Source organism: Brassica napus, chromosome C8, assembly GCF_020379485.1.
Source record: "Brassica napus cultivar Da-Ae chromosome C8, Da-Ae, whole genome shotgun sequence".
NCBI classification, from domain to species: domain Eukaryota; kingdom Viridiplantae; phylum Streptophyta; class Magnoliopsida; order Brassicales; family Brassicaceae; genus Brassica; species Brassica napus.
In genome coordinates, this window is record NC_063451.1 from 40,110,321 (window position 1) to 40,133,260 (window position 22,940).

The following is a 22,940-nucleotide window of genomic DNA, read 5'->3' on the forward strand; positions in this document are numbered from 1 at the left end:
TTAATCACTCGTAAACATTCGATGTAAACTCCATGTAATGTTTACGAGGAGTTTACATCGTTTCTTATTATATTATTATTAATTAGTATATAATAAAATTTAATTTATATTTAATATTCAAAATTTAAAATAATTTAAATTTTAAAACGAAATATGAAATTGAAAAACATATTTTAAAAAGTCATACAATAATATTTAAATTCATAATACAAACAGAAAAAAAAACTACATATTCTCGAAGTAGTTGGTGGGGTTGCTCGGCTGTTGACGGGTTGGATCGGACTCTTGGGGATCTCGTGGTGGCATTCCAAGAGCGGCTCGTCTCTCACTCAACATTCTCTGCATAACCGGGTTTCCCACGGCCATCACGTCTAGCAAATCCTCAAGAGAGTCTAAACGAACCTGCTGGCTATCCATTCGATCCTTCATCTGAGCAGTCTCTTAATCCCGTCTCGAAGTGTATGACAAAGTTGCCCTTGCAACTTCGTTAACAGAGCCTATACCGACTATCCGTCCCTTCTTTTTAGGAGCCACCTATAAAATCAAAACATATATTAATATAGTTAATTATGTTAAAATATTTAAAATAATGTAAACAAAAATTTTAAGTTGTACCTCTTCGAAGATTCTGTCGACCTCTTCGGTGGACAATGTGACTGGTAATCCATCGGGAGACTCCTGGGTTAGTTGCGTCTCCCGTTCTTCAATCCGACCAGCCACTGTTTGGAAGAGTTTCTCAGATGCAGGATCCACAAAAACTCCGTCGGATGTGGCGTGAGTCATCTTGAATAGGTCAGACAGAGAAGGTAAGACTCCCGTCTTCTCGAACTACAAAAAAAAAATTTAAATTAAATATTATAAATTATATTAATTGAATATTTTAAAATATATATTTAAAACAAAACTTACAGCTTCTAGACGGACTCCTGCATGAGGTTTTTGTCCGGTTCTGTGAAGCATGGGCAAATGACCATCTTTATCCTTCGTCCTTCGAGAAGCCGAGCACGAATTGGCCTTTTTGATCGAAGAGGGGTGCTCCCAATAGGCGATGAGGCCATCCCACACATCCGTCGTGAGCTCAGTGGGCTTTCCCTCATACCCGTAGATCTCCCACTTGTCCTTCCAATCAGAGACTGTGTTGCAGAGGCGTATCTTTGCCTTTGCAACGAATTCCGCCTTCACCCTCTCGGTGATTCCCAAAGACCAACGCCACTTTTGCTGAAACATAAAAATTTTAAAAAAATTACAATTAATAATAAATATTAAAAATATATATATATATTTAAAAGTGAAAATTTAATTAAATTTAAAAATCTTACCGCAAAACATTTAAACCACGTGATCTTAACGTGATTTGGTGTCTTGCTCCAGTTCGGGTATGCCCCGTCGTAGTAACCCTTAATCGTCGCCGAAACGCTCCGGCTAACACGGCTGTTAGCCCCAAACCTGAAAAAAATACAATTTAATCGTTAGAAAATAAAAATTAATTTAATTTTAATGTAATAAAAATTAATAACTTACCAATAAGTTCCTCGGGGTCTATCGGGGTCTAGAACATCCAAACCCTCCCGTCCAGGCTGGGCAAGCAAATCCTCCACCGTATATCTCGCGAAGGGAGCATATGAAGGCACACGCAAATCCGGATGAACTGCACCTTCTGGGACAGGCTCAGGTGCAGCCGCTGGAGGAGGAGGTGGAGGCATCTGCGGTGGAAGAGGAGGACTCGAAAAAACTCTCTGAGAAGTCTGAGAGTCTGGAACTGCATCGGAAGACGATGGACCGGAAGAAGATGTACCGGAACCATCGCCAAACAACTGGGCATAAGTAGGTGCTGCTGGTTTCCTTCTAGGAGCCATCTAAAAAAAATTTAAATAAATTTAATCAATTATGACGATATAATTAAAAAATTATTCCGTTACCTAACTAATCACCTAAACTATAGTATTCCGTCATCTAACTAATCACCTAAACTAATTATCTAACTAATCACCTAAACTAATTACCTAACTAATTAATAACCTAAACTAACTTAAAAAAAAAAAAAAAGGAGGAAAGAGAATGTACCTTAGAGGGAGAGGAGAGGAGTTTGGGAGGAATGAACGAGGCAGCCTCGTCTCGGCGTCTCAATATATAGAAAATGATTCGTCGTAAACGCGACGTAATATTACGACGAAGTTACCAGGCCCGCGTTTTTTCATTTACGACGAAGTTACCAGGCCCGCGTTTTTCGATTTACGACGAAATTACGTCGAAACGTCAGTTTACGACGAATTTACCTGGCCCACGTTTACGACGAAGTTACCAGGCCCGCGTTTTTCCATTTACTACGAAATTACGTGGAATAAATAACTATTTACGACGATTTTACAACGCTTAATCCTAAACACCGAGAATGAAATCTCTAAACCCCAAAGTCACATATCATCTAACATCATATCTCTTCTCTACTACTTTGTGCTCTTTCTCCAACTTAAACTCTAAAACCCTAAAACTCCAAATAATTTTTTAAAAACTAAAGAAATACATATTATATAAAACAACATTTGTTACACATACATTAGGATGGTAAAAAAACAATATTTCTTTAAACGTACGTTACAATAGAGAAATACAACATTTGTTACATATATTACATCACTCTAAATCGTTTTCGTTCTCATCAATATTACATCACTCTAAATCGTTTTCGTTCTCATCACTATCATTACAATCATCATCGTCGCTTCTCTCGAACTCGTCTTCACGTGCTTCATCTGTCGCATCTTCGGGAATATCTTCATATTGAAAGTTTTGCGGGTCGATCAAAAGGATTTCATCAGTTGGTTGTTCTGGTACCTCAACTTCATTGATAGCGTCTTCTTCTTGCAAGGGCGGTTCTTCTCCAGCGACAATGCGTCCACGAGGTGTAATTTTGATAGCAGCTAACCAGTTTATCCCGGAAGTTCGAAGCCGAGGATAAGGAAGGAAGCTAACTTGCTCGGCTTGTGAAGCTAAAATGAAAGGCTCAAATTTGTTGTATCTTCTCCCAAAATTGACATCCACAACACCAAATTTGTTATACCGAATCCCTCGGTTCACAACAGGATCGAACCATTCACATTTGAAGAGGACGCATTTTAGCTTCAATAACCCCGGAAATTTTCACTTCAATAATCTCCTGCAAGATCCCGTAAAAGTCTGTTTCACCTTTCACACATATTCTGTAGTTACTCGTTGCCCGATGTCTCCTATACTCGTATGTGTGAAAGGTAAATCCTCGTGTGAAATACATAGGTGATGTGGTGACCTTTGCAACTGGACCTTGAACCAATTCGTGAAACCATACGGGATAATAAGGATCGTCATAATCAACCTGCAAAAAGCAGTTATTCTTAATTAATATTGAAGTATCAAAACACTTACTTAATTAATCAATGTATGAGATATATTACGTACCTGTGATTTTAACCACTTGACAAAGTGCTTATCTTTACGTGTGTCCACATCAGTTGCAGATATTCCTGGTATTGCTTCATCAACTTGAGATACAAACATGCTGCAAATTAAACAAATAATCAAGTCATACATAATTAACTTCAATTCATATAATTAACATTCACAAAAATATTTACCTTTCAAAGTAACGGGTCACTGCATCCTAGCAGTTGAGCAGAATATAAGTGTGGGCACTATGTTTATCCTCTTCACATGACCACCATACTTCTTTCGTTTTACCACCAAACCGTGCAATTTCGCAGAAAATGTCAGGAACACCATCAATTGGATATGATATCGGTACTCCACCATCATCATATCTTCTAGGAACTCTTTTCCTCGTACGAACAGTTGGAGCAAAGTAGTATGATGTGAAGTTAGATGTTTTGGCTGTCACACTCCCCGCAACTATTGAACCTTCCACCTTTGCAAGATTTCTTTCTTTCCCCTTCAAATGTTTTATCTGTCGCTCATACGGATACATCCATCCGTTGTGAACAGGTCCACGAAGCAATGCTTCATACGGTAGGTGGACAACTAGATGCTCCATGACGTCAAAAAATGAAGGAGGAAATATCTTCTCCAGGTTGCACAATATGATCGGACTGTTATGATGAAGTTGTTCGATGACTTCTTCCTTGAACGTACGTGTGCTAAGATCTCTGAAAAAAGCGTCGATAGCTGTATATTGCAAAAGTAATCAAATTAATAACATTTTATAACATATGTATATATATTATAAAATTATAATTACCTGCAAGTGCTTCATGGACATTTGCTGGAAGGAGCTCAGCAAAAGCAGATGGAAGTAGTCATTGCATAAACACATGACAACCATGACTCTTCATTCCGGAAAACTTTTGACCTCGTTCAACACATCTTGACAGATTTGAAACATAACCATCAGGAAACTTAACTTCTGATGCAACCCAGTCAAACAAGGTTGTTTTGGCTTCTGATGACAACCGGAAGATGTGAACAGGAACATTTCCATTGCTCTTGATATGTAACTCACTTCTTGAGCGAATATCAGGTAAGTCCATCCTTGACTTTTTGTTATCTTTTGTCTTCCCAGGGACGTTAAGCAATGTATTCATGATGTTCTCAAAAAAGTTCTTCTCAATATGTATGACATCCAGATTGTGGCGTAAGAGAAGATCTCTCCAATAGGGCAGCTCCCAAAATATACTCTTCTTATGGCAATTGTGAGACAAACCATACCCATCAGGCATATTTCCAGGAACATGCCAATTTCCTTCAACTTTAACTGTTTCCTGAGCTCCGTAATAATGAATGTCTGCTTCGATCTGCTGGCCGGTGAGATATGGAGGAGGACCGTCTCTGACAATTTTTTTGTGCCGAAACAATGTCTTATTTCTTCTGTACGGATGGGCAAGTGGAAGAAAGCGACGATGACAATCAAACCAACAACTCTTCCTACCATTCTTCAGTTGAAAAGCATCCGTCGATCCAAGACAATATGGACAAGATAATCTTCCATGTGTTGTCCAGCCAGTCAACATCCCATAAGCAGAGAAATCACTTATCGTCCACAGCAGATCTGCTCGCATCGTAAAATTGTTTTTCAAGGAACAATCGTACGTCCTTACCCCTTCTGACCATAATTGCTTTAGCTCTTCTATCAACGGTTGAAGAAAAACATCAAGAGACCGTTTTGGATGCTTCGGCCCAGGGATTAATATGGTCAAAAATAGAAATTCTTGTTCCATGCACATATCCGGCGGTAAATTGTACGGCGTAAGAATGACTGGCCACAAAGAATATTGTCTACCAGACATTCCAAATGGACTAAATCCATCGGTGCATAACCCAAGATAGACATTCCGAATATTTGTAGCAAAATCTGCGTGTACCTTGTTGAAATGTTTCCACGCTCTTGCGTCTGATGGATGTGCAACCTCACCATCTCTCTGGACATGTTCCGCATGCCACCTCATCGATGCAGCAGTCCTCTCAGATTGATATAATCTTTTCAATCTGTCTGTAATTGGTAGGTACCACATCCTTTGGTACGGTACCCTATTCCTCCCACGGCCTTGCGGTTTGAATCGTGGTTTTTTGCAGAATCGACACTCTTCTAACTTGTCATCTTCTTTCCAGTAGATCATGCAGTTGTCGATGCAAACATCAATCATCTCCGAAGGCAACCCAAGACTATAAACCAATTTTTGAATCTCATAATAAGATTCAGCAGACACGTTGTCTTCTGGCAAATACTCTTTACACAACTCCGCCCATGCATCCATGCAATTCTCAGGTAAATTATGATCCGTTTTAATATTCATCATCCTAGCTGCTAGAGACAATTTAGAGAGACCTTCTCTACAACCAGTGTAGATTGGTTGATTTGCAGCATCTAGCATTTCATAAAACCTTTTTGCATCCAAATTATGTTCTTCTACATTTCCTGTTCCATCAGCTATTGTTGTAGTTGTTTCTAAAAATGCATCACTAATCATATCTTGAACCCTATCATGATCTACCATCTGCTCATGATCTTGATGATAATTATATTCATTATGCAAATGATTCGGTTCTTCACTATGATGACCATCCTCAAAATTATTATTACTACTACTAGCTTCATTTCCCCCATAACCCTCTCCATGTTGATACCAAATGTAGTACTGTGGTGTAAATCCTCTGTTTACTAAATGCTTCCATACAGTTTCACTACGTGCAAATTTTGAATTCTTGCATTTTCGACAGGGGCAGAACATCTTACCGCTTTCCTGTGTGATCGGTGTACAGCCCGCATGGTGCATGAATGTCTCTAGCCCGCTCAGAAATGCGTTCGTCACCCTCCCGTCGGAATCTTTGTGCAAATACATCCAACTCCGTAACTCGTAAATACTACCGCCACCGGCCATTTTTTCTTAGATTTTTTTTTGAAATCTTTTTTTTTCTGATTTTTTTTCTGATTTTTTTTTCTCCCGTTTGTGTGTTGTGAGGAAGAGTGTTATGGGAAATGACATATATATATAGAGAAATTTTCGGGTTGGGTAGTTGAAATATAATAACGATTTTACAAGGAATATTTTACTTGGATTTTACATGGTTTTAACATAATATTTACAACGACTTTACGACGAAATTAGGTAAGCTAAAGCACATTGAATACACATTTTCACCTAAATATAATGGTAAATATAACGGTAATATGTTTCGTTGTAATGTCGATGTAATGATTACGACGTATTTCTCATTCCACGTATATTCGTCGTAAACTTACATGGATTTTACGACGAAAACTATTCGTCGTAAATTTATATGGCGTTTACGACGAAAGTTGGATTCCTCGTAACTGCGTTCTAAACATCATGTAAATTTACGACGAAATATTTTCGCCGTAAATGTTCGTTGTTATGGGCACGTTTTCTTGTAGTGTTTGGCTAACTATCTGTATGCAAATCGTAGTAAAGATGTAACATCCATTATTTCACTACGATTTGTGTTTTTTTTGGTTACAAAAATAATGGATGAAAATTAATAAAACTAGAAAAGTTATTTAGGTAAGTGACAACTTCCGTGTGATGATATAGCTAAATTTTAAGATTATACACCTCTATGTTATTGTAGGTTTCGAATTTATAGTATTGCATCTTGGGTGCTAATTAACATTTGTATATTAAATACTTGTGTATTGGTCAATAACTTGATGTATAAATGATGGCAAAATTTGAAAAAATGTATTTATGTATTTGTGACCCCTAATTTGATAATAATAATAGAGTATTTGGACTCCTTACCAAAGTTTTTTAGTGTATTTAGTTATATACCCTAAAATACTGTATTACACTGTTTGATAAATGTTTTGGACTCTTTTACCCCTAATGTTATTATGCTACCAAAATACTAATAATCTTTTGTAATTTTTTATAGCTTTAGCAAAAAATTATTTGTAGGTTGATCAAAAAAAAAATATATATTCATTTGTATTGTACCATATGTTATCGGAATCTTGAGCAAGATTGTACCCTTTTACATCATAAAAACTCAATTCACTTTCTTAAACAATCCGTATTATATATTCTTTAAATTTATATTTAGTGAACGACTTCGACGTATAAAAGCTTATTTCTTCAACCTGTCCTGGTGTTAATTAATAATTTTCTATAAGTTTAGTACCTATTTGGATTCCTTCAATGTTATATAAGCTAGCTCTTAAGAGTAGTTGATATGTGTATGTAAATGTAATTACAGTGTTCATGGAACAAAAAACTATTAAAGGAGTTGATTAATATTGACTAGGAATCTTTAATTAATTTTTAATGCTTTTCGTGCATGCTTCAATTAAGAAACCCACTTTTCAGTTTAGACGTATATGGAAGTGAAACTATAAAATTTTGTAAACAATTATCTAGTTTGAAAAATCATTCCAACTTGATTGGCTAATTTTTAAAATAATACATTTAGGCCGAGTTAGTGAGATATAGCCATGTGCTTGCTTCATTATTGTCTTTACTATATCATAAAGCTTCACTTTATCAAATACTAGGGAGGTGTCCGCGCTTCGCGCGGAATATTGTTTTATTATTGCTAAGAGCATGATTTTTTTTTTGGATAATGTAATTATGTTATCTTTTTTATTTGTTAAGATCATTATTTGATGTTTTTAGTTTGTTATGTAGTAGGTGATAAGTTAATATATTTTGCATTTGTTTTTTTGAATAATGTGTTGTTGTGTGTATAGTACTTGTTAGTAGTTAAATGAGTCTCTAATGTAAACTAATATTGAATTTTAATAACTTTGCATCTACGCATTTGTTGATTCTAAGATTAACGGTTTCATCGTCAAAATTGTATTATATTTTTTTCATATTTTTGAAAATTATAATTTTTAAGATGTTTTTTGCCCTCTCCCCATATTTTAAACTTGAGCCCTCACCGTCTATGTATTTCGTTACATTTCTGGTGTGCGGTGCTTCTCACCATCACCGGAAAAAGACTCACATTTTTCTCTTGTTCTTCTTGCCTTCTTCACCTATGAGATTATATGATATTTGTTGCAGATCGGGTTTATGAGTTTTCAGTTGTTCGGTTGCTTCCCACGGCATTGAAGGCTGTTCTAGTCAATATTGATTGCTCCTCTTCTTCCTTAGATTTCAGCTGATGTTAGGAACTGCATCTCCTTGGTTGGGTCAGAGTTTATTCGTCTTTGATTTTGTATTCTTCGTCGTTGGCTTACCGTCAATAGTCTCTGCTCGTTTTGGTTTTCAAGATCTAGTTTTTGGTGTTCTGACTTCTATGCTCTCTTTCATAGCTCGAGGACGGCTCCATAGTTTTCTGATTTCGCTCTGTCTCCCTTTCCCTCTCTATTTTGCATCTCTTTGCAGCTTTCATCGCATCTCTGGTGGCTCTCCCTTTCACCATGTTTGCCACTCGAGATTTGGATAATGTTTTCGTTCGTGTATGCTATGTGGGCTTGGAAGGTTATTTCTGGTCTCAAGTTTAGTCTCTGATTTTTTGGTGGTTGTCTTTCATTCTCCCTCTCTCAAGTTGTTTCTTTTCTTTCCATGTTTTCCTTGGTATATGTGTGTGGAGTTAGTATCTTGGAGCTTTGGTCCCTTATATCCAGAGCTTTGTGGTTTTTCAGTTGCATGCCGTCTTGTATGTTCTTGTTTAGTCTGTGAGGTGTTTCTTACTTTTTAGCTACTGGTTGTGATTCCGGTGTTTTAGGCATATATTTTCCTGCTTTTTGGTGGCTTTGGCCTTTCGATTATTATTCTCCCTTTGGCCCGCTTTCTTAGTTTATGTGTCGGTTGTCTAGTTTCTTATTCTTAATTTGATTATCTTATGATGCTAATAGTGAAATAAATATGATTTTTAAATGAAATAAAAAAAATTAGTAAAAATAATAAAATGATGAAAAGTCTTGCTATTTTTAGGTGTGAATAAATTAAATATTTAAAATATATTTATATTATTTTATTTATTTCTTGAATTTTAGAGACCAATAAGTGTGAGAAGGATTAGATAATACACAATTAGAAATTGATGGAGAAAATTGCAATAATTTAAAAGAAGAAGAATTTAAATACAAAAAAAAAACATGAGGACACATGTCAACAAACCCCCCTTCCACATGTCATAAGAAGGGAAAAAACCAATTTTATATATATAGATAGATAATATGTTGTCGCCACTTTTGATGGCCTCTAATTACTGGAGCATTGTACTTAATACTATGTAATTGTACACTCAATAAACGGTAGTGTATATTATTAAAAACCAACGTTAATTATAATTAGGATTTGCATCTATTTTTTTTTAACTACAAATTTAGCTGCTAAATCTAGTTGTTTTAGAGTCTCCATTTTTTATATTTATAAATATAGTCCATAATTTTCTTAAAACAAAATACTTTAACGAGCAGTTTGTTAAAGTGTATACAATTTTTCAAATTATTATTTTATGTGTGTTTTCTCTTCAAATATCTTAAGCGTGTAAACATAGTGAACCCTGAAAACTTTTAACATATAGACTATCGATGGATAGTCAGACACTTTTCATTATTTTCCTTAATTTCAAAACATATAGACTTATTTTCCTTATTGATAAACATGAATTGCTTAGCGATTACTCTACACAACTAATAGTAGAATAATAAATTCGCAGAACTAAGACCTAGTTCCGTTTACTGTCTCAAGTCTCAAGCTGCATTTAACTCATCCTGGTTTTCTCAGATAAAAATGGAAAAGAAAGATGGCTTTAAGGATGATCTTATAACCATTAACCATATCGCTATTAAACAGAAGTGGTCAAAGCTTTAAGGGTTTGGTGAGCCAAGGAAGTGAGTTTGTCAGGGGATCGTCCAAGTCAGTCTAACTAAAGTTGTTTGATCAATAAAAGTACTGGAGATTTAACAAAAGTTACAATAACATACATCAAGGTTCATGATTTGCACGTTGTGGTATATGTTTAGATAAATAACTCAAGAACATCTGTGGTCAGTGGTTTAGGTATAGAGTTGGTGAGGAAGATTATGAATAATTGAATATTATCATGTATAGAAAAGGGAATCTTTGTTGACCAAAAATGAAAAGAAAAGGGAATCTTTCTGGATTAAAGACATTAGACATCCCATAAACTAACCCCAACAACAACAACAAAAAGACATTAGACATCCCATAAATTAACCCCAACAACAAAAAAAGAAAAGAATAGGCCTAAGAAGCCCAGTACAGATTAAAAATGGGCCTTTATAAACACTTGGCGTTAGTCAGAAACGTTTAGCGCAAAACAATTCAAATCAAACTCCTTCTAAAGTAGCAATCATCGAGCCACCTCCAGATTGTAGACGTATGCTTGAGAAAACGGCTCGTTTGGTACCAAGCATTTTGCATTAGAACCTCCTCAAGGGATCACGCTCAAGGAACTTGGTAACATGAAGCTAACAGCAACGTTTGTGGCACGGTATGGCGTGTATATTTTTGGCCGGTTTGATCAAGAGAGTGGCTACGAATCCTCATTTTGAGTTTATCAAGGACACTGATAGCAAGTTCGGTTATTTCACTCAGCTTGTTGTTGTGTATTCAAGAATAATAATGCGGAGTAAGAGGAAAGGTGCTTGTACGGGGACCCTTCTTAAAGGCTTTTTCGACCGGCTTCGAACTCAGGGCCGGATCTGAGAATTTGGTGGGAGGGGGACTTGAAACATTTTTTAAGAACTCTAAAATTTTGGGGGCCGGAATCAATGTTTGAGGGCTTAAACCTATGCAAAAAACCTCTAAAAATTTTGGGGGCCGAGGCCAATGTTTCTGTAACGATCCGATTACCGTAAACCAGATTTGAGAATTTGTTTGTTTAATTATTGGACCAAACCAACTCAAAGCAATTTCTTTACTGGTTTAATGTAAACCGTGTAGCTTACATATTATTAATACGTAACTTCCTCTTCTAAACCTAAGATAGTGTGACATCAGCCGTTATTCACCATCGTCTTCTACCTCTCCACCACGGCTCAAATCCTTGAGTCATCTCAGTCCACCGGAGATCCATGCCTTGATCGTCGCCGGTTCTTCGCGACCGTCATGATCATCTCACCGGAGGAGGGTCTGAGATCCTTGCCGCGCCGGAGCCTTTATCACCCTCGTCATAAATGTAATCATAACCGAGAGATGCGGAGGAGACACGATCTAAAATGGAGCTGCGGCGTTTAACACCAACCACCACCGATCCGTTCCCCGCGAACCATCCATCACCAAAGAGCAACCGCCGTGATGTCACTACCCTTGCTAGACCAAGATCAGTCGGAAGTGCTTTGTGGTTGGTTTAATATTGATCTGATAAATGAACGTGAGGAGGAAACGAGCCAAGCCGGAGTCACCGTCTTAACACCGCCGACCACCGTTCTGCACCACCATGAGTTGTTAGTCATCGTAGATGGAGCCGGGTTGTCGGAGTACGAGAGCCAATAACGTAAACCCAAGCCGTGATGGTTGAGTGTCCTCTTCTCAATTTCTTGTGCTACAAGAAATTCACTTATATAATTTAACCCTTAATTGGTTCATGCCTAGGGAAACCATCGTGGACTTAAGGTGTGAATTATTTGATAATTAATTCTTGTTAAATCCTGACCGAAGAGGTTTCTTGGACAAATCCCGAGTGTTTTCTCAACGTGGCTAAGGTGAGGGTCTTTTCCCGAACTTCTCTTACACGGTTTAGGACCTCGAATAAATATAATTTATTTCTAATGTGTTTTGTCTGTGTGAAATCGAGTCTGTCATTGTTTGTTTAGTTTCTAGGTTCTTTGCTTAAACCGGAACTAGGGTGTTAGATGGTTCAACGGTGCTTGTTCATTTATAATTGATAATATATATATATATATATATATATATATATAGTATATTGAGGTGATTTGGATGTTAGCCGACCATGGGTGTGTCGGCCAGTACATTGGGTGTGGTGGATACTGCGGCACAGTGTAGTCGGCCTGTTGTGCCAAGGTTTTGAGGTCGATAAATCGTCTACGGGCGTGTGTTACCGAGCACATATTCGGTGGTGTTTTTGGCCTGTTAGTGGGCAGCGAGTGTGCACCTCGCTAGGACTATTGTTTGGTTTTTGGGTACTTTAGGTATCATGTTTGCAACGTGTTAGGATTAAATTATATTTATTCGGAGTGCTCTGTCTGGGTCCATGGACTTCGGGTTTAGTATCTCATACCTCACTGAGTGACTTCCCCGTTACTCACCCCTCTATCTTTCTCATTTCAGGCGAGACTGACGAGTATATGATATTTGGACGGATTGGTGCTACTGGACTTTTTATTCGGCTTTTTGTTTGGGCTTAGGGTGAGTGTCAATTGTGTATATGGGCTATTGTGTTATGAGATATTGTTGGTGGTACGCTGTTCTCCAGATAGGAGGTGACAGGTGTCACAGTTTCATTCGGCTGTTCACAGATCCGGCCATGTTCGAACTCAACTGGAAAAGCAAGAGGGAGTGGAGATGGTTGAGAGTAATTTGGATGGTATTGTGGGTTGTGTTGACTATTTTCCTCACATGGAGGATCAAGTGTCTTGTGCTAACGTGCCACCACCTGATCCTTTTGTATGGGGATGATGGATTCAGAGACAAAGCTCTTACTCATGTTCTGTTTCTATTATCTGAAAAGTCTCTTTAATATTGTGATTATTCTATTTTCTTGCAAAGTTTTTGCAGTCTTCATGTCATATAGATTATATAGCAGATGGTGTCACTAGAAATTTTGATAAATAGCTAACACAAATGGTGGTCATTGACAGCTTAACACAATGTCGGGAACATCAAAACCACTCCACATATAATAAACTAGTTTTTTCTTCTTCTTCTTTATATCCCTTTGATGCAAATACAATCACAAGGTAATTAGTACTCGCAACATAAAACAAAACATACAACAAGCTGATTCTTAAGAGGAAAAAGGAATAAAAACAAAACAGAATGTCAGACCACAAAAAGTGGGTGTGTGGATCGAGCCAAGTTACCAGCCAATAAAAAGAGTAAAAATCAGACAGCAGAAAGACTAGCCCATTTGCCTACTTCATAAGGATCAGCATAGTAATACAGCTTGATCCTGTTTGCTAAAGACAGCCCTGCAGCCAAAGGAGAAGCCCTACCACTCAAATCATCAGTCTCTGCAGGATCATCAGCTAAAGCTGCAACATCTCCAAGCAGCTTAAACGATACTCTGCGTCCTTGAACTTGCTTAGGGAAGTCGAAATACATCTGTGTTCCAACTCTCGCTTCAGGCAATCTGTATTCCGCGATGGTCACCATTTTGTACTGATCCTGCAAGAAAAAGTTTCCAGATCCACAACTAAAAAGTTACAAGAAGATATTGGTTTCTGAGGACTAAAGACGGTTGCAGAGATAGATAACCTGAAGAGCAGATACTTGTATATACAAGACGGCAGGAGAGACGTGCCTATCTTCCATTATGATACTCGTGGGGTCCCAAATGTCAACTACACCTGAAGAAGGCGAGTGGGTAACACGAGGCTTAATGGCGTTAAAGGCATCCAAACGGAATCCAGAAGCTAAAGGTGAACCAGGTTGCAGATAAAGTTCCAGGACTAGATCATTAGCCATCGGTCTCTCAGCCTCGAGTGGTATCTGAAAGAGAAAAAAAAAGTGATAACAATGAAAATGCCATTGAGAAAGGCTATAAAGAATCAGAGCATGTCTTCAAGGTACTAACCAGGAATCTATTCAAACGTGGGGGTCTGTCAAGCCAGTTTCTTACGCTCATGCTGTCAACACTTTGTAATGACGCAAGTGCTTTGTCCCTCCTGCTGTTTCCGCTGACAAGGATGCGTTTTGCATGAAGACATGGTTCATTCTCAGTCGTAGCTCCAAAAGAAGCACGCCGAGGGATTGGTGGGGCAAAAGGGTTCTCATCCAAAGACAAGAGATTAATGTTTCTGTCCAAACTAACTGAGCTAGATCCAAGCCGAGGAAGACGCAGTGTCACCCATATAATGCGGCAACGGATAGGATTCTTGAAAGCAAATTTTATATGCCTAGGTGCTCTACCAGACTTTTCTGGACCGTAAAGCTCAGGCGAAGATCTAACAAAGGACTGCACATCCCACTTCCCCATCAATGTCCGTGTTTCCTTATTTATGTCGTTGCTCGCCCAAATTTGGACCTGCAATGTATGAAACCATGCCATTATTGCGGCCGCATCAACGGCATGTGATACCAATTGAAGATAGAAAAGTCAACTTACGGTAGGAGCATCGGCATCAGAGTAACCACATGGACTAACGAGAAGAATCACACTGTTCACATCTGAAAGGGTATTGAGAATGATGACAGCTTCAACAGAGCTTGAAGACGGAGGAGCTTTCCAGTAGGAACTACTTGAAGCAAGGTTCAGAGGGGTGAGCAATGACAAAAATGGTGCTGAATAAGTCCCAGTTTCGACCTACATTGCATTATGAAAACATCCAAAAGGGAGAAAGTATGAACAAACCAAAACAGAGGAACCAATGATATACACTGAAACATCTATAGGAACAAAGGCTAGAAGTTCAGCAATAGGTCTTATGTAAGAAGGCAACTAATTACCTTATGTAAGAAGCTTGCATATGGGAACTCAGCTAGTGATTCCTCTTGACCAAGAATTTGATGAAGTACATTAAAGTCTTCTGGCTTAGGAGAAGGTTGACCTCTAACAGCAAGATGATTCGCAAGGTTAGATCCAAACACCTCATTCAGAGCTTCCCGACAAGCATCATCAACACGGCCACTTCTTCGCAAGCTGACCAAGACCCTAACGTAATCTACAATCAAGGCTTCAAGTACTATCGTGTTGCAGCAATTTTTACACATGTACTGATCTGAACCTATAATAGAAGTAGCAGAGCCATCAGCAAGACTTCCACCTCCATTCGCGTTGTCCCTGGAGTAGGATTTTGAAAGCAGAACCGCTCCTCTTCCGGCACAACAAGACTTGCAAGCTTTCTTCCTACACTGTAAACATAAGAACACTGAGCCTGGCTCTCCCCCCAAACTCTTGGTAGTAGATCCAACTGAATTTTTGTTGACCTCGGCTCTGACTTGACACACTCCACCGTTACAACCCTCACCAATTCCGTTAATATTCCAGAAATCTATCACACTATTTTCCAGCTTCTCTAAACCAATAGAAGCTATAAGTTTATCTTCAAGAGAAGCCTGGCCAAGAACTGCAAGTGCATTTGCTATTCTGCACAATCTTCCAATATATAACTCGTCGTGTGAAGAGTTTGGATTAATGGTAGCAGGATCAATTCCAATTGATAACAGTGCCCTATCTCTTTCTGCTGCAGAAATATTTAGACGTAGCCGTTCAATTTCAAGCTTCATAGCTTCTATAAACTCAAGCTTCCTTCCCTGTATTATAATAGACATGCAGAAATTAAGTTTACCATTAAAATGGCAGTTTAAGAGGACATATAACATCTGAGATGAAACCAAGAAAGGAATCATAAGATCACAAATGGTATGTGACAAGATGAAGTAACATACCATGTTTGGACCCATAACGGACTTCAGACAATTTAAGTACAGATGAGAACCACTCTCTCTAGGACTTTTATCTTGTGAAGAAGACATGCTGGGAACAGTTTCAGGACCACTATATTGAACAACTGCTTGGTCTAAGAAATCAAGCATGTCATTGCCTCCACTTGCAACACATTCCACCGCTGGTTGTGGGAAGGGGTCAGAAGCAGAAACCTCTCCTGTCAAAAGGTCAAGCAGATTACTAGGAAACGGATCATTCTGTTGTACTGGTGTGGACACAGTTTCAGTCTGTAAAGTTTTTGCGGCAAAAGGATTCGAGTCAGAACAAGATGAAAAAGGAACTTCATCTTCTTTTGTTTTCCCTGCAATCTCAGCCAATCTTCCTCCGGTACGTTCGCTAGTAAACATTCCTTTCCATGGAAGAGAAACTCCAAGGACTTCTATCTGAAGAACAAACACAATGCAGAAAAAGTTTTGTTTTAAACTGTTTTTTTCTTCTTCATGTCCCAAACTAGTTCAGAGCATGATGAAGCTATTACATAAATCATCAATTTTAGCATAGAAAGTAGTAAATTAGTAATTACCTGACCAAGAGTCATGGGGATTTTGAGAGAACCAGCTGGATAAAATGTAACAGAAACTACACGGGTCAAGAAATCCAGCTGTCCTTCTAGTTCTTCAAAATCATACAGCAGTGAAAGACTTGACGTATCTTTTTCATGAAGACGTGCACCAGCTCCAGTAATAGCAATATCCTCATCACGAATTGGCCCTGGTAAGGGTATCAGAAGATTTGTACCAGTCGCACACCGCGGTATCGAAGCATCCTGTCCAAAAACCAGAAAATACAGACAATCGTCATCCAGTCGAACTAGCTTGTATGCACGTCTACATGATACAATAAAAGAGAAGGGACAGGAGAGTCAACCTGAACAACTAATTTAAGGTCCTCTAAGTGGCGTCCAGTTTTCACGTTCACAGTGGATGGACATGTCAAATCATCAGCACCGTGTGATATTGTCAGTACAAGTTGACATACATGGCAAGGCTCACTGAGGTAGATAACTAATTCAACAGCTTCTGCAGCTTGTGGACATAACTGCAAAGTATGTAAAAAGCAGGGGAAACTTTTAGCTCAAATTTTTGAGGGATGAGAACTAAGAGGTAATGTTTTATCCAAAAGGAGGTACCCAAGTTATGTCCTTCGTCTTGATACTCAGCAGACTGGACCCATCATTGGAACTTTCAGACATGCTAGGTACAGGTTTCAGAAAGAATCCACCTGGTCGAGAAAGTACCTGACATGAAAAAAGTTCCAGTGAGCAGTAACATTAATATAGCGGCAGTGAAAAATTGTATCAGTTTGCTTACATGTAAAGGCTGTACAGGAATCGATGGAAGATGCTTGAAAAGCCTCATTCCCAGAAACATCTCCAACTGCTTTTGCCTTGAACTATCAACCATTGCATTTTTATATCTTCTCTGTAAGGTAATTTTCATGTTTTTCTGTGCTGCAGAGAACTGTTTAAACGCTCCTGATTCTTCACTGAAGATATTGAGAACCTGGCTGTGCATAGCTTTTGAGCCAGTATAGAGTGTTGCATGGATATCACCTTGTTGCAGAAAAAGATCCGCGAGCTCAGACACAGGGGACAAGATAGTTGATCTCTTAAACTCCTCAAACCTCATGTCAAGTCTCTTCCATGGCTTATCAGGACATGGATGACTCCATGTTGTTGTCTTAGTATTGTGATCTATAAAATAAGATTTTCCAGTGACTGCATCAGCTCTTTTCTCCCATCCCGGTGGAAGAGGAGCATTATAGCTACTCCCAGAATTATAGCCATATCCAATATCAGTATCAAGTGATATCCCCAGCCTTCTACATTGCTCTACGAACACTTGAAGACCACCAAAGAAACTAGCAGCATTTGTTCGATCCAAAGAGTCAGCGCAGTTGAAGCGTATCACACCATTCTGATGAGATCTCAAACAGAAGGCACCTTCTACGTCATCAACACAGATAACCTCACCTCTGCAATCTTTCAGTCTTTGTCGTGAAGGCAAATAGTCACCTTCAGTGATTCCTATCGCCATAGTTGGAGATTTTAGATACATCCATAACCCTTCAATCGTCTGCTGCTCCCCTTTTAATTTCACACTGGCGTGCCAATCATAATTTATCAAATGAACACGAGTATAAGGAAGCTTTCCACCGGATTTGATGAAGTTCATCGATTCTTCAAAATGTTGGACCAAGATAGATTCTGATTTCCCTTCTCCACTTCTTAACAAGTTAATGCACACAATAGGAACAAAAGCCTTTTTCTTCTGGTTTTCCCCAACCGGTGCATCTAGATTCCTAGTGTCGTATCGCTTGCTTAACCTTTGGTAATACTCTGTGCTTCCTTTATACGGATCCTTAGCTGCCACATAGATTTCTGCTTCTGCCGCGGTCATCTTCAGTTCCGCACCCCACCATATTGGTATTGTGCCACGTCGCCAAATGTACGAGCTAAAAGCAATGCTCTGACCATGCTTTTTAGGTGTCCATACAAGCTGCTCACACTCAACTTCGTTACCTGCACTACACATACGCTTCTAAAATTAGGCCCTACTCAAATCCGGAGCCACATTTACTTCAAATGTATTCCTGTCGTTCAGACAGCCATTGCTTTTAAGAATGCCATCGAAAATAAGCCATACAAATACCGTTTGGTAAGTACAGCGCCCAACCAAAAACATTGAAAACTAATACTACCTCCGTTCCTTAACAAAAAAATAAAATCCGAGAGCATCTCACCTGTGCCAGAACATGAATTTATGCCCCTAGCTAAGTAACGAGTCCCTGGATGCAGCCTGCTACGGCGGGCCATTAGAGCAACAATTCCTTCTAACTGACCTGAGCTTCCAAAAGGTCTATACTCTGCAAACCCCTATAATCAACAAACAAATAAGAAGACATGATCTGATGTCAGGTTATCTTAGAATATGAATTCAAATGAAACCCAAATCTGATAGGTCATTAACAAAGGACGAACCTGCAGAAGAATGACACAGTGTTCAGGCAGCCCAATATTCTTAAACGGCAGAGATAACCATTTATTCCAAACGAATTCATCATCAGGGCTCTGCACTGGCACACGGCTCGGGAAAGGCCTAGTGATATCCCTAGTATCACAAAAGTAATGCTTCCCATCAATGTCAAGCTCCGTCAACTCCTGAATATTCTTAACTTCACCTTTCCCCTGAGGCAGAGGATTGTGCAACGGCACTTTAACCCACTGACTCTCAGCCACAGTGTACACGCATCCACCACCAGGCAACTCAGGAACGCTCGGATTCAGCTTTGTGGCGACGAGAAGCATCCCAAAGCTGCCCAAAACAGCGTAACCGAGTATCGCCCTGGCGTAAACCGAGCTTCTGGAAACTCCTCTCGATCCGTTCGTGATGTAGTCTACAGCTTCGCGCTCTGACTTGAAGTTGTCAAGACCAGGCTTCCCGTTGTAACGGAGGGTACCAGTGGTGGGGTCTATGTAGATGACCTGTGTGTCGAGTCTGGAGAAGAGGCTTGATATGATGTAGACTTCGCCAGAGTCTAGTGTTACAACGACTATAGATGTCTTCTGACCATTCCCTACAACAAGACAAAGTTATTTAGCGAATCAGTTATAAAAATTAGATCTTTCGATAAGAAACGGAATGAAAATGGGAATCTACCTGGTGGGTGCGTATCCATCTGAACCCAAGAAGATATCACGATATGGAAAGGTTCAGACTTTTCTCAAGATCACTGATGAGAAAAAAACAAACAAACAAAAGGTTCAGACTTTTCTCACAAAAAGAGATCTGAGATTTAAGAGAATAGAGAGATTCGAATTGAATGATTAGGGAATGTACTCACTCACCTTGCAAGGAAGCATGATCATCATCAGATGCAACGTTTCACGAAAGTCATAGGGGACGAACAATCGAAGAAGAGAAGAAGCAAATCGTCTACAACGCACCCCACAGAATATAACAATTATATAGTATGACACGTGTTGTTTTATCTATTTCTGAAAAAGGACAGAAACTATTTAAAAAGTTCGCATTAGCCCTAATAGTTGTAAATTGTCCATAATTGACCAATTTAAGAAGCCACGTGATCATCTTTACTTAGAACATCATCAATGGAGGTTCGGAATATGAGAAACTGTCTTTTAACTTTTAACTAAAAAAACTAAGAAATAGTTCTTAAATATCTTATTTAAAATTGCGATACAATCTCTTTCGAATCTACGCGCCATCACAGCTGCTTTCATCAATCTCAGTCCACTCTTCCTCTCATTAAAATTCCACAGTTAAAGTTCAGCCTTTTATATCTCCTTATGTAGAAAGTAGAGAAGATGTTGGGTTTAATGACTTTTTCTTCTGGGGTGAAGGATTCATTTAGCTCTTCACCAAACCAAGTTGAAAATGCTGTAAAGAACACTTTGGATTCTTTCTTCTCCTCCGTGAAATCCATTTTTTTTTTAAAAACGCTTCTGATGCTGTAGACTGTTTGTTTTCTACTCTAGACCAAACAGAAGATATAGCTGGAGACAAGTTCTCAAGCTCTTAGACTGGCTTGAAAGAAGCTTCAAACAGAAGCTTTTATAGCCATTGATCTTTTGAGGCAATCAGTTCCTTTTGCAGAGGAGCTGTTTCCTCCTGCAGTTAAAAGTGTTCTTAACTCATCAGAAGATGCTGCCCTAAATGTGTTGAGGCCTCTGGAAGCTGTCTTGGAGCAGGTGCTTTGTCTTTTATACTTAAACCTTTGATAGACCACATGTTTTTAACTGTATCATCATGAACAGGTATATTGGCCTCGGTTTGGTCTATTCTTTTTTTATTCTCTCTTTGCTAGCATCGTTTCTTTGCTTGTTTCTCAAGTCTTGGACATTATGCAGACTATATACCAACGCCTTTCTTCCTATGATGACTCTAACATTGGGGCTTGTTTCCATAACAAAACTTCTGTATAGTCCTTAACAAAGATTGCTTCTTATTCTTCAAGGATGTTGTTTCCACCGGTGAAACGTGGAGCTCAAGATTTCTCATGGGCTGCAGGACAGCTTGAGACAAATGGTGTTGGCCTCCCAACTTCACCTTCTTCCTCAGATGTTCGAAGCCGGGTTTTGCAGGCTGCTGCTAAGCATGAATCTCAGCCGTCTGTTGAAACTTCCAAGATGGATCACCATCACCAGAAGAAGCATTGAACAATGTTGATGGATCTCCGAAGCGTAAAGGCTCCAATTTTTATTTTTATTGTAACTGCAAACAATTATTGTATTGCTCCTAGCTTGATATGATCCGTTACAGCATTGCTGGTGGTGTAATTCTCTCTACTGCTTATGCACACAAGCTGCCACAATAGGGCTTAGTGTTGGTCTTAAATATGGGTGCTCAACCCCGTATTATTTTGTAAAATTTATATATTTGCGCGAGACTTCAAAATTTTATCGTTTATTCATTTATGTAATATTGAATCAAACCAGTATATTAAGTTATTTCATTCTCAAAACAATATATTAAGTTATACTTAATTTTACTAAAAAATATATACATATCTAAAACAACACCCAACCTAAACAAAATTAATCAAATTTTAGTCTATTTAGAACCAAAATATTATAGCTGAATTTGGAGAAGTAGATACAATTCAACATAATCAAGTGATAACCAAACCGACTAGATATTACACATCCAATCACATTTTTAATTAAAACATAATATTATTAATATGCATTATAGATTATAAAATAATGTAAATTAAAAGTGAAATATCAATCAACTACTATAATATATCTACTTTATAAATATGTACATCCATCCATGAGCACAGAAGAATCACCAAGTACCTAATAAATCGAATGAGTTTATTTTTAAAAAACTCGTAATATATATATATATGGTTGGATATATAAACCGATCAAACCAAATAAAAATGATTAATTAAAATACATTAATATGGTTATACGTAAATTATATAATACAATTGATCATATATATATATTATTTTTATTGATATGATATTTAATATGTTGATTTTAATAATTTCTTATTTTTAACTTAAAATTTGTTTTATTTTTTCACCAAATTAAAAAAAATTGACAGATATTTGTCAATTTTAGTTATGTAGTAATACTATGATATTACTAAATTTTTATTTTATTATATGAAATTATAATAATTATTCAATTTTTTTTACTAATTACTTTTTAATAGTTATGTTAAATTGAAAATATTATACTTAAATTTAGAGTACTGAAAATATATTTATGTTTTAGTAAATTCAATTTCTAATCATATTAATTAGAATTCACAAAATGTTATAAGAGATAAATATAAGACTAAACGTTGGTATGTTTTAAGACTAAATTGTAAAAAATTTGTGAGGTCCATATGAGTTTTTTTTTTTTTTTTTGACGGCAAACGGCTATTCTATTACTCAAACTTGAGGTGGCCTGAGGAGCCAGACCGGAATAGAATAACCAATAAAACATAAGGATCTATGACTTACATATCCAGTTATCCACTATATATGATTCCTTCTCTCAGACTATTAGTTCACCCAAAAAATCATTTTAACTACTCTTTTGTAAGAGAAACAAAACGTACCAGTAAGAATTTAAATGATAGTTTCTTGGGTATTTTCCTAGGTTTATTTATGTTTTAGCAATGTATTAAAAACCTATATAAGGTATAAATTAAAGCTAACAGCTTATAAGAAAATTAATTGACATCAAATTCTCATAAAATTATAACTTTTCAAGATATTAAAATTTACTAATTTGATATGAATATTTTTAATATATTATTTTGAACACGCTAACATATACAAATAATATTATTAATATTTGATTTAAGATTCACATAAAAGAAAAAAATAACATTTAAATAAAAAAGTATTGAAATAGTTATTTCTATAAA

At 37.6% G+C, this 22,940-nt stretch overlaps 1 protein-coding gene and 1 long non-coding RNA gene across 4 annotated transcripts; one reads left to right on the forward strand and one right to left on the reverse strand.

Annotated features, from left to right (window-relative positions):
* Positions 1-9,755: 9,755 nt before the first annotated feature.
* On the forward strand, positions 9,756-13,130 carry LOC125591183. The gene is made up of 3 exons (XR_007327157.1): positions 9,756-12,124; positions 12,711-12,788; positions 12,899-13,130. It is a non-coding gene; the product is annotated as an uncharacterized LOC125591183 (long non-coding RNA).
* Positions 13,131-13,277: 147 nt separating this feature from the next.
* LOC111208872 (probable phosphoinositide phosphatase SAC9) lies at positions 13,278-20,005 on the reverse strand. Of its 3 annotated transcripts, none has more exons than XM_022708470.2 (14): positions 19,895-20,005; positions 19,707-19,779; positions 19,028-19,623; positions 18,790-18,922; positions 17,358-18,568; positions 17,177-17,284; positions 16,915-17,085; positions 16,571-16,813; positions 15,990-16,430; positions 15,048-15,854; positions 14,707-14,904; positions 14,176-14,625; positions 13,857-14,090; positions 13,278-13,766 (listed from the first exon to the last, which is right to left on the reverse strand). In XM_022708470.2, the coding sequence occupies exons 2-14, from the start codon at positions 19,723-19,725 to the stop codon at positions 13,485-13,487; spliced, it is 4,893 nt and encodes a 1,630-aa protein (XP_022564191.1). In that variant the 5' UTR covers positions 19,726-19,779; positions 19,895-20,005; the 3' UTR covers positions 13,278-13,484. The 3 variants fall into 3 exon arrangements, with proteins under 3 accessions (XP_022564191.1, XP_022564192.1, XP_022564193.1); XM_022708471.2 differs by having other exon boundaries at positions 19,891-19,956; XM_022708472.2 differs by lacking the exons at positions 19,707-19,779; positions 19,895-20,005 and having other exon boundaries at positions 17,358-18,573; positions 19,028-19,363.
* Between the last annotated feature and the right edge of the window lie 2,935 nt (positions 20,006-22,940).